This window comes from Setaria italica, chromosome I, assembly GCF_000263155.2.
Source record: "Setaria italica strain Yugu1 chromosome I, Setaria_italica_v2.0, whole genome shotgun sequence".
In the NCBI taxonomy this organism is placed as follows: Eukaryota; Viridiplantae; Streptophyta; class Magnoliopsida; order Poales; family Poaceae; genus Setaria; species Setaria italica.
This window is the reverse complement of record NC_028450.1, coordinates 31394691-31411836: the sequence shown is the minus strand read 5'-3', so window position 1 is coordinate 31411836 and position 17146 is coordinate 31394691. Positions and strand designations below refer to the sequence as shown.

Below are 17146 nucleotides of genomic sequence, written 5' to 3'. Positions count from 1 at the left end.
TAAGCTCTACCACCTACAGGTATTAGATGTTAGACATTGGAGAGGTCTGGATGACTTGCCAAAAGGGTATGAGTAATCTTGTCAACCTACGCTGTCTGTTTGTTCCAGGGTCAGGATCATTGCACTCGAGTTCGCCATTGGCCAGGCGCTCGGTGGCCACATGCGCCGCCACCGTGCTGCCGAGGCGGACGGCGGCAGCAACAACGGCCTCGGGCTAGGAGTGCTTCGAGAGGGGAAGGAAGGTGCTTGGTGTCATGGGCCGGGAGGTGGGTAGGCTAAGGGTCCAATAATGACGACGTGGCCTTTTTAAAATTATTAAGGGTAGTTTTTAGCGTTTCAGTGTGGATTGATATGTTTTTAGGGGAAAGTTTTTTTTTTAGCATAACCTCCAATACCTCGTTTTGGAGAAGAATATTTTAAAAACTTTTTGAAGTTGCTCTTGTGCCTGCCTGGGCAGTGCCCGCTTACAAGAGTGACGTTATTTGTGGTTTCTTTGCCTGAGAATTTTTCGCTGCACCTTTTCTCTCTCCTTTTTTTTTATTAAACTCAGCTCATGACCATTTTGCGACGGCGATAGCCGATAGGTGATTCGGCAGGAAAAGCGCAAGAGCCAACAACAGATGAAGATAACAGCCGGCGAGTGGCTACGGATGCTCTAAAACCAGAGCACTGTCCATTCCCGATACATGATCCTATAGGCTGAGACGATGAGCAGCGCCGGCAGGCGGCGGCGGACCACGAGCTCCATAACCCCGTCCCCGACCTCCTCTTCGTCTTCCGGCAACCAAGAATCGCGGCCCTCCCAGTTACCCCAGTGGAAGTTCTCCCAGGTCCTCGGCGAGCTGCCGGCGCCCGCCGCCGGGGGGCACCGCAACGGCCCGGCCGCACTCCAAGATGACGGTACCTGTCAATGCCAAACTCAAAACGTCAGAACCCACATGTATGTTGCAGATGAAATAATCAGTGCTTTACTTGCACGCGTGTCGCAGCGGACGAAATCTCGGCCATCGAGTTCGACGGCCGCGGCGAGTACCTGGCCGCCGGTGACCACGCCGGGCGCGTCATCCTCTTCCGAAGGACCGACGACGACGACGCGCCCCCGCAGGCGTGGCCTCGTGCCGAGCTGGAGCGCACGGACTACGCCGTGGCGCCGCCGCCGAGGTACAGCTTCGCGATGGAGTTCCAGAGCCACGAGCCGGAGGTGAGGCACCGGTCGATCGAGCTGTTCATCAGATGAGCAGGGCGAAATCTTACTGTAAATCTAGCGCACGCACTCCGTTGATGATCCCCTGCCGGTACTTGGTACACAGTTTGACGTGCTGCACAGCCTGGAGATCGGCGAGAAGATCAAGAAGGTGAGGTGGTGCGCGCGGCCGAACCACCGCTCCCTGTGCATGCTCTCCGCGAACGACCGCACCGTCAAGCTCTGGAAGGTACCGAACGCGGCATAAATGACACGGACAGAAGAAGGATTCGAGTATAATGACGCTGTTGCTTCAGGGCAGGTCTCGGAACGCAAGGCGCCGAAGAAAGGGGACGGCGAGCGGCGCCGGAGCACCTCGGCGTTGCCTCTGCAAGAACCGCACTCTGAATGGGCGGCCACGAAACACAGGGGTTCGTCTGCAGATTCCTCTGAGCTAATTGAAAAGGTTTTCTCTCTGGATTCTTCAGCGTTTGTAGTTGTGGTGTTTGATCTGCCGGGCGCATTTGATCGATGTAGTACTGGGTGATAATGATACTGAGATGTTTATGAATTTTTTCTGTCATGCTTGATCGATCAGATAGGTGATGTCGGAGATGGGTACTCTGCAAAGTGCCGGAGAGTCTTCGATCGTGCTCACGAGTTCAACATCAACTCCATCTCGAATAACTGGTAGGCTAATCTTATTCTCGCAGGTTCATTCTGCCCCTGGACCTCTGATTTTTTTTCTAGGCAAAGCAATGGCAGTACTTGTTAATGTGCATACAGTGACGGGGAGACGTTCGTGTCCGCGGACGACCTGAGGATCAATCTGTGGCACCTGGAGGTGACGAGCCAGTGCTTTAACATCGTCGACAAGAAGCCCGCGGACATGGAGGATCTCGTAGGTGATTTGGTCATTTTTTTTTACCATCGAGTAGTAACACTTGTCAAGTTCGTGAATGTCAACAATTGGTCACTAGCAAGAACTGACGCTTGCGTTCGACTATGCTGGATGATGAACCAGAGGTGATCACCACGGCCGAGTTCCACCCGTCGTCCTGCAGCCTGCTGGGCTACGGCAGCTCCAGCGGCCTCGTCCGTCTGGTCGACCTGCGGCGGTCGGCGCTGTGCGACCAGAGCGTCAGAACGTGAGTGCCCTCTGCATTTCCGCAACCACCCCTCGATCTCAACTCTCGACGCTTATGCTTCTTAAGGCCACTCGTTTTGCAAGACTAAAACCATCACTCCTGAATTGAACTATCGCTTACTGAACAGATTCAAGGATCGCCAGAGCCGACCTCAGCCCAGCACATTTTTCACCGAGATAATCTCTTGCACCACCGATCTGAAGTTCACTGGCGAGGGAAGATGCCTTCTAACTCGAGACTACATGAACCTCAAGGTGCTATGAAACTCCATTTGTTCCAAGCATACCAACTATGCAGCTACCTGTTGTTAGCAAGCAGCAACGCAGCAACGGTTCACCCTGAAGCCTCACTGTTTGCAGCTCTGGGACTTGCGGGTGGAGACCTCACCCATCGCCACATACAAGGTGCACGAGTTCCTTCGCCCAAAGGTACATATACTTCATGCTTCATCCAACATGGAAATAATTCATTATCAGACGTTGCCTTCAACAGTTTGTCAATTGAATCTGTCCAAATTTCAAATAAAAGATGACAGTATCAGAAATGTTCCTTGTCTGCTGATGCTGCAGCTGTCAGAGTTATACACCGAGGACTACATTTTTGACCGGTTCAGCTGCTGCGCCAGCAAGGACGGGAGCTACTTCGCCACTGGATCTTACAGGTTCTCACAACTGAAACGCATGAGCACAGAGTGTAGTGATCTCATTCTCCCCTCCTTGGTCGTTTCCTGATTTCCTCATCGTTCTTCTGGCTCTTATGATAAGCAGTAATACGTTCAAAGTTTTCTCCCGTACTGCTGCGCAGACCTCTGGCACTACGTTGGAAGCTAGCACCAACCCTTACAGGTATTTGCTTCAAACATCTATGTTTTTCCATCTCTCGCTTTGAAAGGACAATCTGGAGTACTGTTTATCATAAAAAAATATTGCGGATATGTGCTATCAAATATAACATGAAACTAAGGTGGTGTTTGATACTAGGTGCTAAACTTTAGCAGTGTCACATCGGATGTTCGGATGCTAATTAGGAGGACTAAACATGAGCTAATTATAAAACTAATTGCAGAACCCTGTGCTAATTCACGAGACGAATCTATTAAGCCTAATTAATCTATCATTAGCAAATGGTTACTGTAGCACCACATTGTCAAATCATGGACTAATTAGGCTTAATAGATTCGTCTCGCGAATTAGACTCCATCTGTGCAATTAGTTTTGTAATTAGCCTATATTTAATACTTCTTAGCATTCAAACATTCGATGTGATAGGTGCTAAACTTTAGTAGGGCCCTAAAGCAGCGAATGCCTTTTGCCCCTCTACTGAACATTGCACTTTCGCCACAGGGTACAATCACATGCTCCTACAAAGATTCCGGTGCTCTTCAGCAGTTTCTCTCTTGGAGTTGGTAGAAAAGGTTCGGAAACAGCCATTTGCCAAGTTCTCCATTTGTGCTTTCAGTTAATGTCTCGGCGAAGTTATTGCCGGAGCTCATAGTGTGCTCTTGAAAATCTCTTGTCTGCTTGTCGTGCAGGTCAGGATGGTCCGAGGTCAGACGGCAAGGAGGAAATGCCATGCAACATGGCATCAAGGGTCACACATATAGCGTGGCACCCGATGGAAAACTTCATCGTTTGTGCAGCCAATAACAGCTTGTACATGTACCATAGATAAGCACACTAATGTCATATTCCCTCCGTCCCAAATTGACTTTTCTATGTATATGACTTTTGCTACGTATCTAGATATATTATGTACCATCTAGGTGCATAACAAATCTAGGTGCATAACAAAAGCTATAAATCTAAAAAACCCAAACGAATAGTAATTTGGGACAGAGGGAATATTTATTACAGAGCAAATTGCAGAGTAGCATTCATAACTGTTCGTGCCCAGAAAAGGAGATGCGTTGCCACGTTACAGTGCGTGTTTTGAGCACAATAACTGAATGTACATTGTTCAAGATCTCCCAGCAAATCAGAGAAAGGAAAAGACGCTCCTACAATTAAGAAAAGAGTCGCCGTTCTCGCTATCCTTTGGTTTCCGCAATATATCCTTGACATATTCCTCAATATTGAAGGGTTGATATGCAGCTCGGACTTCTTGCTTTGTGCATTGCTCAGCCTGGAAGCATGGAAGGGAACTGCTGAAGCTGAATTTCCTCTTCTCAGATGGGCTGTCACGTTTAGCTGCAAACTGAGGAGAGTTTTCGGCTGGAGTTCCTTTTTCGAAAGGATTTTCAACTGGAGTTCTGATCAGGATGTTGCTCTTCTCCAGCGGGCGGTCCTTTCCACCTGCAAGCCCAAGAGAGCATTCATCTAGAGTTGTCGTCATCTTGCTCTTCTCAGATGGGCTGCCACGTTTGGCTGCAAGTTGGAGATGAGAGTTTTCAGCTGGAGCGTTGATCAGGATCTTGCTCTTCTCCAATGGGCTGTCATTTTCACCAGAAAACCGAAGAGGGCTTTCGCCTGGCGTTGTCATTATCTTCTTCTCAGATGGGCTGTTCCTTTTGCCAGTAAACAGCATATTGGTTGGAGAGACCCTAGGCTCAGCAGGTTCAGAATCCATTGGCGTGACCCCGCCCGTGTGCAGACTGCTCTGTTCTACCCCAAACTGGTCTCTTGATGTTTTCATCTTCTTCAGTATCAGAGGTTCATAAGAGCTATCCATGGATTTTGACAGCACCAGAGTGGGGAAATCTTTGGATTTCTTGCGTATGTGATCAAAGATCGTGTTGCTTGTGGCACTTATGCATTCTGCCTCTGCTGGTTCAGGAGTTGATGCAGCAGCTTGCATATCTAAACACGATAATGCACATTTCAGCAAGCTAATAATAAAATACTAGATTTCAAAGGAAGGAGCACGAATGAAGCATAAAGTGCACATAGCTATATACTGTTCGCAGCATTGTCTTACCTCCGTACTCTTCCTCAGACAGCAGATCAAAGCTGGGGACCTCCCTGTAATAATGAAAATACCATGTTACAAAATACTCACCTAAGGTTCAGAAAACATGGATTGATTGATATAGACTAAATAAGTACAGAGTTGTGAAGTAACTGCTAATTTGATACGTGCTGAATTTTTTTCACTTGTAGCTGTGAAGTAACATAATGACTAATTCCAACCTTCCAGATATTTGGAAACTACAGATTGGATATTCCCCAGTTTGATTAGTATTTTGGTTTATGCTGATGTCTGGCAATTAATTCCCAAATCATTGGCCAGCAAAAGAAAAAAAACAAAGATTAACCACTTACAGTGAAGCCAAGTTGTTAAATTTTCTGGTTCCTTGTACATTATCAGCTTTCTCGAGAGCAGTGACAGCATCATCTTCTATGACATATACCTCTTTGGAAAGAGGGCTCTGTTCAGTGCGAGACTGAGATCGGCTTGTTCGAATTGTTCTGGAGCTAACCAAACAAATCTCTGCAGGAAGATTGTATGTGGGTTCAGCCTTATCTATCCCATGCGCTTTGGTGACATGCAAATCATCTTCCCTGCTGATTATATGCTTCTTGTGCACATCAAGACCAACTTCAACATAAAATGGAAGCGTAAACAGTGTGAGCATACACATGATGTGTGTATTAAATGTTTTAAAGAAAGCATTCTTGGTTGGTGATATTACCATATTCTTCAAATATTAGATCAGCCTTCAGAGTGACCCGTGCATTCGGGGGGCATGGCACAAAAACTTTTACAGAATATGGGCTGCATTTTAACAAATTGGCAGTGAGGACTGAGGAACCCTGAACAACTTAGGATTAAACTTAGGTATCTGAGAGCGCAGCTAGATACTTCTATAATGATATTAGTCCCAATTTGTTCATTTTTGCTATCATTGTGATCTGTTCATCTGTTATATGAAATAATGCTACTTCAGCTTATTTGTTCAGATGATGTTATATCCCTCTCATTTGACGGTGAAGAAGAATGGTCAAACATATCCTGGAATAATAAAGTTGAAAAGTGTTACCTGTGGAATTCTTGAGTCCTGGTGGCAACAACCATAAGAACAACAAACAACCATCCACATCAGTAGAAGAAGAAAAAATTGTCAAAGGTATCAGTTTGACAAAGAAAGGAGGGGGTACACTGACCTTATTTTCTCATGAAAGAGGATCACATTGTCTTCCTCCGAGCCCACAACCTGACAAAAGAATATTATAAAACTTAGTAGGTATTAAAAGCACTAAATGTTTGGAAGCAAAGCTGATAGGGTACCATGTCAGCAAAATTGCGTTTATTGGATTGAATTGCCTGTGATAGACGAGTCAGTGTTACAGTAATGGTCGATTTCCCCAGTCTGTTTCCAGCATCCTCTATGTGTATGTCAATTTTGGGTGGTAATGATGACATTAATTCCTTTATATGATTGCCAAATGGATAATTGCGCCCTGTTACTGATTCTATCTTTCTAGCATCAGCAGCTGCCAAGGTGTCAAAGTCACAAATTCCAGCACTCTTCAGAGCCTGTGGCAAGTGATCAACTCAAGCATTAATTATGCAGGCTGCGGATAGAGAAGTGTCTACATAACAATAAGAAAATTAATAACCTTTGCTGTTACAATTCCAATCCCAGGCAGTTGTTTCAGAAGAAATGGACTCCTCTCCCAAAGCTTTTGATGTAGACTATTTGCAAGGATCATAGAATTTATAGCAGATCTGTAACTCTTTTTGTATATAAAGTATTCTCTCATGCACCTGGCAATCCTACATCCATTTGAGCATATTGAATTCATCTCCTGCACGGGAAGCTCACTTAAGTCGAAGCTCACTTAAGTCAACATAGCAGGGGTGAAAATCAAGAGGTATTTTAAATTAGACAAACAAACAACCTGGTTGAGGGATAAATCATGGATCAGGGGATCCCCAGTTAAGCAGTCATTTGCTAGCAAGAATATTTTGTCTTCTCTTGTCTGAACACGCTTCTTCTTTTTTCCATTCTCCATGACAATATGGAAGAGGAGTCTACCATCTTTGTCAGTGTTTATGTCATTTAGAACCTTCTTCTCATTTCGGCGTAGTTGGATCCCTTGATATACCAAAACATAAATAAAATTAATATGATTGACGCTTAATAATTAATTCAAAACATGTGCAACTACCTACAAGTAATCTCTGCAGAGTGACAGATGATATGCAATAAATCTTCCAAACTGCAACAGGCAGAAGCTTTGACGATAAGCTTCATTGTATCAAACTTCAGGTAGAATTTTGCCATCAGCTTCCCAGGTTCTGAGTATGAACAATTATAGATCTTAAAAGAGAGTCCTTTTGATGAAAAATTGCAAAATAGACACATGCGAATGGAGTGATTAATTGGAATACTACCATCCCTAAATAGCAGGAAAATATATATTTGAGGGAAAATGGATTCAAAATAATCGAATAATAATCCTGGTTATCACATAATGTTAGACTCCAAGTAACATTCCTGCATGGCTGCATGTCAACCCTCAGAGTTGGGAGGAGGAAGAGATAAGGTGTATGCATGTCATTATCAGAATGTTCTGAAGGAATCGGCACAGTATTAGAACTGTGAAATAGGGTGCCCCATTTTCATATGGGAACCCTGGGGATTTAGACATACAAATCCAACAAACCCAGATCATGGGATAAGGACAACGTATCCAGACCAATATAGTCATGGATCTGGCTGGTTGATATATATAACATATATTTTAGTCTACAGTTTGTTTTGCATCCTGGGCTGGGTGCACCCAATGCATAAAGGGTACGGTGCAACAAAAAAAGGCAGTATTTTATCACTAAAGATTGAGCATTGCAGTATATGACATCTTCTGATTGTAATTTCTGCATCTGCATAGTGTTTTACAGAAGAAAACTTTACCTAATGGTTGTAGAAGGAAAGCGTATTCATCTGTCAAAATCAGTCCATACTCTACCAACTCATGAATCTTCTCAACACATATACCTGTATATTAGATTGCTTAGGATCAAAGCATAAGGCATCATAATAGAATCATCAAGCCAACAAAGTCCAAAAGGAGTTACCTTGAATTTGCTTTTCAAGGAGATCTCTAGGAGTCCCCCTCTTAACTCCGTAGTTCTCAGGATTCTAGCAATATATTTCATTAAAGTTACTACATTCATTAAATTACATAGATTTTAAATGTTAAACAAGAGTGTATCCATACCTTCTTTATCCTGATGTACAAATATGAGCACTTGATCCACTCAATTGCCAAACTTATGTCAGCTACTGTCAGCTGAACAATTTCTGCATTTAGATGCTCCACTGCACATGGCAGCAACCTGGTGATAGTATAAATACTTGGTCAGAAGTATAAAATTGTATGCAGTGCATATCATAGTCATCTTTTAGGTGAAATATCACATAAAACACTAGTTTCTGATTACACATGAAGCACTTACTGAGACTCCACCATTTCACATCCATTTAGAAGGTTCTCATATAGATGAACCTAAAAGGAAAACTTACAGCATGTTAGTCCAATAACCCAGGAAATATTTTCCTGTCAAAATATGTCACAATTCACGAAATCTATAAGAGTGAAAACACAGGACGAATTACTGTTTCTCTTCTTGTCATAATTATAATTGTTCCAGTATCATCAAATGGTGGGCGTCCAGCCCTCCCACACATCTGCAGATCATCAAAAACAGAAGCTTTGTCAGAAATAAGAGAATAATCATATAGTATGTTTTATATTTAATACTCCCTCCGTTTCAAATTGTATGTCATTTTGGCTTTCCTAGGTTCATAGTCTCATAGATAGTATTATGCATCTAGGTGCATAGCAAAAACTATGCACCTAGAAAAGCCAAAACGACCTACAATTTGGGAAGGAGGGAGTAGTGAAATTACTAAATGTGCTAACTTTTACTGTTCAATTTGTATTTTATATATATGTAAATTTCAATACCGTCTTAGATTTTCATGTTGATGTTGATGTTATTTTAGGGAACTACTGTTGTTTGATAAACAACAGATTACAACAAAATTAATTACAGTACAAGCATAAGCAGAGCCACTAGTGAACTGAACTACATAATCCAGTCAAGAAATAAACAGAAAAAAAAAACTTGACGGGAAGGAGCAGACCGCACCCCGCTTTGATTGAAGAAGATGCAGGGCTCGAAGTCAAGAAATAAACAGAAATATAAGAGTCTTGGTAAATGAATGTACAAATGTAGAGCCACTTCATAAATGAATGCCTTTTTTCCAGGTAGCAAAGATATAAATTAATTAACTACAGCACTTAATTCATTGAAGTTTTTCAGTATACGTAAAATTCAACCTATATAGATAAGTTAACATATCCAGTACTCCTGCTCTTTCGATACAGAAATGCCAATGATGTATTTCAGAACCACCTTCTAATAAAGATTTTAGCATTTGAGTTACAATCACAGAAACAAATTCAGTAGTTTTTATGCCTCAAACCTGACCTATTAGTTTAGACAGAAGTAAAAGAAATATAGCAATGGACATACAACATTGAAGCTATATTTTAACCACACAAAATCACAGTAAGATGTGAAGCGAGATGGAATATTTATTATTGTATATCAACAATAATAGTTTATAGGACATATTGAGACTTAGTAGTACACCTGAAGCACCATGGACCTCTCATATTCTACATATAGGCCTTTCTCTTTGTTGCTGCAGAATAGAATCGATGTCAGAAACTAGAAGTGTAGATCAAGTTAATTGATGCCATATCTAAATTTTATTCTCACAAAAATTGTGTTGACTTTATGACAACTGTATGTGCTGGTAAGTTGACACCATGCGCCAAAGTATTTGTTGTGCATAGAATTTGAAGATCACCCTTGAGAAAAAGACCCTCAACAAGATTCCGATCTTTTAAGCAAAGACCACCATTATGAAAACCAACTGAAAATGGAATAGGATCACATCAGTTAAGCATTCCATTAAAGTTTTTAGGCCAAGTGTATCACCTAGCATGGGTATCAAAAAGACAACTAAAAAATTGGAGGTTGCAAAGTTAAGGAAGGTATTATGGGTGCCTAGGGAACAAGATTTCCAGACAACCTCCATGTACAATGCAAGCCTGCAGTTGCTTGTCACTACAGGTTAGAGAAGCCTCCCTTAGATGTTCATACTGCTGCATTGATTGCATAAATGGATTCGAATACCCAAGCGATGCTCCAGTTTGTGAAAGGCACTGCGCTGCTTCCTGTGCACCTTTTCTTGTAGAACAGAAAACAAGTGCAGACTTCCCTCTTGAATGTTGCATCAGGATATCTGTAATCAGTATTTCATTTCTATTTTTAGTACTGAAATTCTGATACTGTAATTTGCATGATGTGCAATGCAATTGAGGGATGGGGGGATGTTACTTACCGTAAATAAAACTTTGCAACCTCTACAAGTTGAACGAAAGAAAAGGAATTAAGTGGTCAGAATCGAACTTTAATTGAATGCTTAAAACTCACCACTAATTTCCTCCTCTAATTGTGAAAGAAAGAACGTTGGGATTGTAAAGATGCATACCCTCTCAAAAAGGAAGTCGTTTTTAGCTGGAGCATAACCTAAATAGCACAATAGTAAAAAAGAAAGAATTAGCAGCACAGAAATTGCTGATGAAGTGGCAGCTGAAAGATCATTGGAAAGGTATTAGGCAATTAGTACAGCATGTATATATATGTTCATAATTTTACCTAGTAGCATAAAAACGCAGGTTAATTCTATGGCTGAGAAAATCGTGGCTATTTCATACACACAGGTGTTTTGACATAAGTAAATCCAATGTAATTTGTGGCATAGAAAAACAGTCAAATCATTGTTGATGGAAATTGGAACAACCTAGCCTTTAATGACTTGGCGTTGATCCTTCAAGGCAACACATGATAGGGAGAGCATTTGCTGCCAGATTAGTTGAATAGTTTGCTGCATCATAATTAAGTCTGAGCAGTTCCAGGATAGCTAATCTTAAGGGTTGGCAAAGTATTTTATCAGGTTTTGCTATGTACGAGTACATGACATTTGCTAGCCTAGATTCTAGTATATAGGAAAATCGTACCAAAGACCTTGGTTGTCAACTTCACTGGCCTCATTTCTTCTCCAAATCTGCAAAAGCAGCATACCACAGATAAGTTAAATTTATTGGGAGTACTCCATAAAATCCTCAAGTAAATTTTGTTAGTCACCTTTTAACTCCTTCTGGGGGTGCTAGGAGCCACTCCGCTGAAATTTTACAATGTTAATGAGAAACATAATTTCCTTTATTGGAGTGTGTGATATGGAAAGGTAAATAGTATGTTAAGAACATACTGCAGAGATTTACAAACCTATGTCCTCAATATTAGGGATAGTGGCAGAAACAGCTATGAATCGAACATTAGCCAAAGGAGAAGATTTCATGTTGCCCTGTCGCGAAAGCATTTTAATTCTACTGATAACTGCTTCCAATGCAGCTCCACGTGGATCATTGAGAAGGTGAACTTCATCAATAAGGACAAGAGCAATGTCACTGAAGAAACCCAATCTACCATCTCTTACACCATGTCGGCTCATAGAATCAAACTTCTGCATGTATTACAATTTCAGCGAGAATGCAAGAAATTGGTTAGCAAGCTATCATCTTAACTTCCACATATCAAAATAAGTAGTGACATAGACCTCAGGAGTGGTGAGGATCAAATCAGCATCGTGTATGGCTTTATTGTTGTAGAATTCATTGTCACCAGTCATCTCCAAGCAATTGATCCCCAATGGGCCCAGCTTCGTGTTCCAGTCCCGCAGCTTCTCCTGCACTAGCGCCTTGGAGGGTGCAATGTAGATCTGCAGTGCCATTCCAGTGAAGAACTATCAGAACCCTAAAACCCCATTTACATTATAAGCCCCCTATGCTTTTTGAGGAAAGGCAGTCAGAAGGCACATACTGTTTTCAGAGTTCCTTTAACCAAATTGAACCTCAGGTCTGGTGAAAGGAACCTAGAGAGGAGCCTCAGGATGCAGAGCTCAAACAGCACGGTCTTCCCACTCCCAGTAGGTGCAGAGATAACCATGTTCACATCTGAGAAGAAGCACACATGGAAGCACTCGCTCTGCAAGGAATTGAAGTATCTGCAGAGAAACCAAAATGTTAATAAAATCCTACCCTTACAGCAGTCGATCAAAATGGCTTCATATTTCCCATAATCTCAACTCTCAAGTTGTTACCACTGTAATCTCATGCAATGTGCGAGACTATTACTCAATTCGAATCATCTACAAGGGGGTGCTGCAATCACACAACTGAACAAACACAGCAGTGCAGAAACACTCCGTATGAACACCAAAAAGTAAACGCAGAGCTTGAATGATCAGCACACGGGTCGCACCTGAACCCAAACACGGGGCGGAATGGCGGGGGCAGATCGGAGACACAGCGTAGCGCGTACGGGTCGACGAGAGATCCCATCGTCGGTCGGACGCTAAGCCGCACAGACTCGCCTCCTGCAGAATTCAAGTGATCGGGGTGAGCAATCCAGCTGGTGATCGGTGGCGGAAAAAAAAAACAGAGCGTTCGATGATGAGAAAATCCGAGCGATCAGTGGCGAGGAATCCATCGCGGGGAGTATAGTCGAACACCTTGCGCGCGGCGCCGCCCGCTGGGAGCGGACCCGGCGGGGGGTTACGCGGCCGAATCGGCGGGCGGGAGCGAGAGGTTGGAGACGAGCGGGGGAAGGGCGCACTTACTCGCTGATGGGTGCGGGATCGGGTCGGAGGAGAGCGCAGCGAGATGCGGAAGCGGCTGCCGACGAGACGGCGGGGAGGAGGAGAGGATCAGAGGAGCCGCCTGCTTGCTTCGCGAGGGGCCTTAGCTGTGAGCGCAGCAGCGGGAGGAGACGCGCGCTGGGCTTATGGCGTTAGTTCGGTGGCGCCTCGAGGAGGACTGGAGGAAGGGGAGACGTTTGTGAGCAGGAAGCGATTCAAATTTTGCCGTGGGTTTTGCAGGCGGGATGCGTTGTTTGGCACGGCTGAGTGGCTGAGTGGCTGACGGCTCTGCCGAAAAGGTCAGGTCCAGACGTGCAGCCAGCAGCCGTGCAGGGTTCCAGACTTCCAGCATGCACGAGACACGACCCTGAAGATCATTTCTTCTTCTTTTTTTTTTAAAAAATTTTCCAATGGCCATTTCACTTGATACAACTGACACCAACAAATTAGGCACCACAGCACAATGCATAACTCGAAAGTACCAATCCCAACCAATTACTAATTCCCGTTAAATCCATGACAGATCAAGGAAAACACTGTCAAACTCAATTGTGTCACGACACCAATCAAATTTATGCTGCCACCGTGCAGGACATAGTGTGCTCGATCGGCACGTGACATGTACGTATATAAACTCGTGGCCGGCCGGCTGATGACGCTAGAAAAAAAATCTAGAGCCCCTCCCGGTCCATGGCGAGGATGGTGCTGAGGTTCATGGGGTGCATGTAGTCCGTGTCGCCGTTCATGAACTGGCCGACGATGATGCGGTTGGCCCTCTCCGTGGGGTGGAACGCGTCCCAGAAGGCGAACACGTCCCGGTTGTTGCACACGTTGGACGCCGGCGTGCACAGCCCGATCCCGTTGTACGGGCCCTGCCCGCAGCACGCCACCTGCACGTTCGTGAACCCTGCATGAAGAAAGCACAAGAGGATCGATCAAGTCACCAACCCGAGCGCCGCTTGATTTCCCATGCCGGATCTGGAAAAAAAATCTTGGGTTCGGCCGCAGCACGTGACGACTACTCACCGAATCTCTCCGGGTTGTTGATGTAGTCGAAGTTCATGCGGAGGGTGTTGGCGGTGACGAAGACGTCGGCGCCGAGTTCGCGGTTGAGCCCCCGCGCCATGTCCACCAGCTGCGGGTTGAAGAGGTTCACGGCGCGCGTCAGCTCCGTGGCGCACTCGCCGTTCTGGCTGTGCAGCGCCAGCTCGGCCGGCACGCACCCCAGCGGCCCCGTCCCCGTCACGATCACCTTCCGCGCGCCCAGCTCGTACAGCCTCTGCACACACACACGATGCACGCGGATCAGTCGGTGCCGAGCACACAGGTGACTCTCGCCTACTGAACTGATGGAGGCGGTGCAGCGCACATGGCGCGGCGTGCCCGGAGTGAATTGTACAGCTGCGTGGAGACGAGAGAATGGATTTACTTACCAAGAGGATCTTGCGGTACTCGGAGACGATGAAGCGGACGTAGTCCGGGAGCGCATACTGGCGCGAGCGCACGGACATGGGCACCAGGTAGTAGTTGTTGACGAAGTCGTTGCCGCCGAGGGTGATGAGCACCAGGGCCTGGTTCACCAGCTGCGCCGCCTGCTCCTCGCCGATGAGGGCCCTCAGCTTCCGCTGGTACTCCCGGAAGTACTGCAGCTGGTCGCCGATCCGGATGATGTTCACCTGCTCGATCGGCCACACGCATGCATCACGACGCATGGGCGTCAGAATTATTTGGAGAGTATTCGTGACAGGGCAGCGACAAGTTAAGATAGAATTGAGACGTACGAATTGTATCCCCGTGTCGTTGAGGATCCCGACGCCGGCCGACGCGAAGTTGGCGCCGACGAGCAGCTTCTCCCCTCGGAGCTCCGGGCTCAGGTACGGCAGCGCAGGTTCAGCACCGAGGTGCTCGCCTGAAACCAAATGTCAGTGCAGTGCAGTACGTAGCACACCAAGCTGATCAAGTAGTAGAGGCACTGGTTCTCTTACTGATGATGTCGGGGATGTTGAGCCCGTTGGAGAAGCGCCCCGTGGCGCGGTGCGTGGGGAAGTCGATGCCGTAGGGCGGCGCGTCGGCGCGCGCCGTGGTGAGCAGGTAGTTGTTGTTGCCGTTGTCCACGAGGGAGTCGCCGAACACGAAGAAGGCCCGCGCCGCGGACGCCGCCGGCGGCGCGGCAGCCGCCAGCAGGCAGAGGATGGAGACGAGCAGAGGCGCAGGAGCAGCGTCCATCGTGCAAGTCTCGTCAGACGCTAAGCTACGAGAGGAATGGCCAAGTGAACGGCGGCCTGCGCGTGCTCAGGGAGGCTGCTGGAGGTGGCGATCGCGTGATTTATAGAGGAAGAGGACGTCCTCGATCGCCATCTTGCATTGCACCAAGCTGAAGGACACAGCTCTCACTGGCCACCCCTAGCAAATGCACACATGCGAGGTGGTTGTGTGGCTGCCTTGGATCATGTGCCCCAACAGCTAGCCCAGCAGGAGCCCGTGCCAGTCTGTGTGGTTGCAGGATAGGACACAGAAGCTTTTTGTTCTACAACCAATAAGAATGGGTTGCACTGCCAGAGTGATCTTATGATTTGGATACGAGTTGTTAATTGCTGATATTAACACTCGTAGGAGTACGATCGAAAATCTGTTTAAATCTTTCGTCGTTTGTGCTGTTTGGCGTCAGTGAAAGAGACCTTTCTCAGTTATTTAAGAAGGGGTTAATGCATGCTAAAACCAATCTGGTAGATTAATTCGTTCTACTGATGAAGCATACGATTTTTCGTACTCGTTCCATAAAATAGAGCATGCTGTAAGAAAAGTTTGTGAAATTAGGAGAAGAACGGTCGCTAGTTAACTCCAAATTTGCCATTAGTTCATTATTAGTTGCATAATGTTGTGAAAATTCGTTCACTATTTACAAAGTTGTTTTTCAGCAATCACTGAGGCCTGGTTTGGTTCGTTTGCTTATTTTTAAGCACCCGTCACATCGAATGTTTATATACTAATTAGGAGTATTAAACGTAGACTATTTACAAAACCGATTACATAAGTGGAGGCTAAACGGCGAGACGAATCTATTAAGTCTAATTAGTCCATGATTTGACAATGCGTTGCTACAGTAAACATTTGCTAATGATGGATTAATTAGGCTTAATAGGTTCGTCTCGCTGTTTAGCCTCTACTTATGTAATGGGCTTTGTAAATAGCCTACGTTTAATACTCCTAATTAGTATCTAAACATTGATGTGACACTTACTTAAAAATAAGCAAAGGGAACCAAACACCCCCTGAATCGATGGACGGATAAATGTTCAGCATGAGTTTTTCGTCTGTAAAATATTCAGGTTTTTCTTTTTACCAATTCGTGATCCGCCCAACAATTCTGTTGTGAAGGTGGAAAACGAGATCGATTCACGTACAGGCAAAATTAAAGTTCCTAGAGCGCATCTGCCAGAGGCGTTCCTACCATCTTTGCTGTCTCGCCAAAATCAATGTACCGCGCATGCAAGTAGACCGAGTTTGGTCACCCATTCAATTTCGGTAGAACAGGGGCGATTCAACCGACACCTACCATCAGAAACTTACCAGAAAGATACACCTGCTTCCAGTCCATTTACAGTATTTACCCCCACTTTTTCATTTATGGTGCTACCAGGGCCGCTCCATGGGCAAAGTTAAACTAGCACGCCATGTGAAATCCATAAAGCGGTGGGGTAGAATGTTAAAAGCTGAAACGACGCCGTCTTGAAAATCCATCGCGGTACCACAGTTTCGCGTACTGCTGGATCCCAATTCACAAATCACAACTCTTCACCAGCGTCGTCCTAACATTCTCTGAAGTCCCTGAACCATACAATGCATGTGAGTGTTAAGTTTCTACTGCTGTAGTTTCTTTTAAGTCTGAAGAGATTGTCGGCGGGCGGCGGCTCTACCATGGCCATGGTGGAATCGAGGTCTTGTTTACTTCACCCCCAACTTACAACTTTGGCACTATGCAAAAAGAAGATTCTTCGTCACATCAAACTTGCAGTACATGTATGGAGTACTAAATGTAGACGAAATTAAAAACTAATTGCACAGTTTTGTTGTACTTTGCGAGACGAATCTTTTGAG

The 17146-nt window shown here is 45.1% G+C and overlaps 3 protein-coding genes across 4 annotated transcripts; 1 reads left to right on the top strand and 2 right to left on the bottom strand.

The window, feature by feature from the left end:
• The first annotated feature begins 593 nt into the window (after positions 1-593).
• Positions 594-4337, top strand: LOC101763964 (serine/threonine protein phosphatase 2A 55 kDa regulatory subunit B beta isoform). 2 transcript variants are annotated; one of them, XM_012843244.3, is made up of 13 exons: positions 594-900; positions 990-1201; positions 1311-1433; positions 1501-1614; positions 1782-1873; positions 1970-2088; positions 2208-2331; positions 2459-2585; positions 2691-2759; positions 2901-2992; positions 3099-3176; positions 3675-3745; positions 3863-4337. In XM_012843244.3, exons 1-13 carry the CDS (start codon positions 708-710, stop codon positions 4000-4002), a joined length of 1554 nt encoding a protein of 517 aa, XP_012698698.1. In that variant the 5' UTR covers positions 594-707; the 3' UTR covers positions 4003-4337. The 2 variants fall into 2 exon arrangements, with proteins under 2 accessions (XP_012698698.1, XP_004953115.1); XM_004953058.4 differs by having other exon boundaries at positions 595-900; positions 1506-1649.
• Positions 4292-13375, bottom strand: LOC101763556 (ATP-dependent DNA helicase MER3 homolog). The gene is made up of 27 exons (XM_004953057.3): positions 13031-13375; positions 12673-12787; positions 12232-12415; positions 11969-12130; positions 11638-11875; positions 11497-11533; positions 11370-11416; positions 10841-10878; positions 10691-10712; positions 10379-10591; positions 10063-10219; positions 9934-9985; positions 8891-8962; positions 8731-8780; positions 8493-8610; positions 8350-8413; positions 8186-8269; positions 7444-7569; positions 7170-7366; positions 6888-7076; positions 6556-6804; positions 6432-6481; positions 6308-6325; positions 5960-6042; positions 5589-5865; positions 5245-5288; positions 4292-5126 (listed from the first exon to the last, which is right to left on the bottom strand). Exons 2-27 carry the CDS (start codon positions 12750-12752, stop codon positions 4306-4308), a joined length of 3672 nt encoding a protein of 1223 aa, XP_004953114.1. The 5' UTR covers positions 12753-12787; positions 13031-13375; the 3' UTR covers positions 4292-4305.
• A 119-nt stretch (positions 13376-13494) lies between these two features.
• On the bottom strand, positions 13495-15361 carry LOC101763150 (GDSL esterase/lipase LTL1). The gene is made up of 5 exons (XM_004953056.4): positions 15034-15361; positions 14830-14957; positions 14482-14724; positions 14075-14327; positions 13495-13955 (listed from the first exon to the last, which is right to left on the bottom strand). The coding sequence occupies exons 1-5, from the start codon at positions 15272-15274 to the stop codon at positions 13720-13722; spliced, it is 1101 nt and encodes a 366-aa protein (XP_004953113.1). The 5' UTR covers positions 15275-15361; the 3' UTR covers positions 13495-13719.
• Between the last annotated feature and the right edge of the window lie 1785 nt (positions 15362-17146).

What these genes read in the sequence shown, in the direction of transcription:
- LOC101763556 (XM_004953057.3), bottom strand. Translation starts at nt 12,752, where the DNA reads ATGGGATCTCTCGTCGACCCGTACGCGCTACGCTGTGTCTCCGATCTG. An exon ending in CCCTAATATTGAGGACATAG is followed by an intron (nt 11,534 to 11,637) that starts GTTTGTAAATCT and finishes GTAAAATTTCAG; the next exon opens with CGGAGTGGCTCCTAGCACCC. An exon ending in TTATGACAAGAAGAGAAACA is followed by an intron (nt 8,781 to 8,890) that starts GTAATTCGTCCT and finishes TTTTCCTTTTAG; the next exon opens with GTTCATCTATATGAGAACCT.
- LOC101763964 (XM_004953058.4), top strand. Translation starts at nt 708, where the DNA reads ATGAGCAGCGCCGGCAGGCGGCGGCGGACCACGAGCTCCATAACCCCG. An exon ending in GGACATGGAGGATCTCGTAG is followed by an intron (nt 2,089 to 2,207) that starts GTGATTTGGTCA and finishes ATGATGAACCAG; the next exon opens with AGGTGATCACCACGGCCGAG. An exon ending in GAGACTACATGAACCTCAAG is followed by an intron (nt 2,586 to 2,690) that starts GTGCTATGAAAC and finishes CACTGTTTGCAG; the next exon opens with CTCTGGGACTTGCGGGTGGA.
- LOC101763150 (XM_004953056.4), bottom strand. Translation starts at nt 15,274, where the DNA reads ATGGACGCTGCTCCTGCGCCTCTGCTCGTCTCCATCCTCTGCCTGCTG. An exon ending in CAACATCCCCGACATCATCA is followed by an intron (nt 14,958 to 15,033) that starts GTAAGAGAACCA and finishes ATTTGGTTTCAG; the next exon opens with GCGAGCACCTCGGTGCTGAA. An exon ending in CAACAACCCGGAGAGATTCG is followed by an intron (nt 13,956 to 14,074) that starts GTGAGTAGTCGT and finishes TTCTTCATGCAG; the next exon opens with GGTTCACGAACGTGCAGGTG.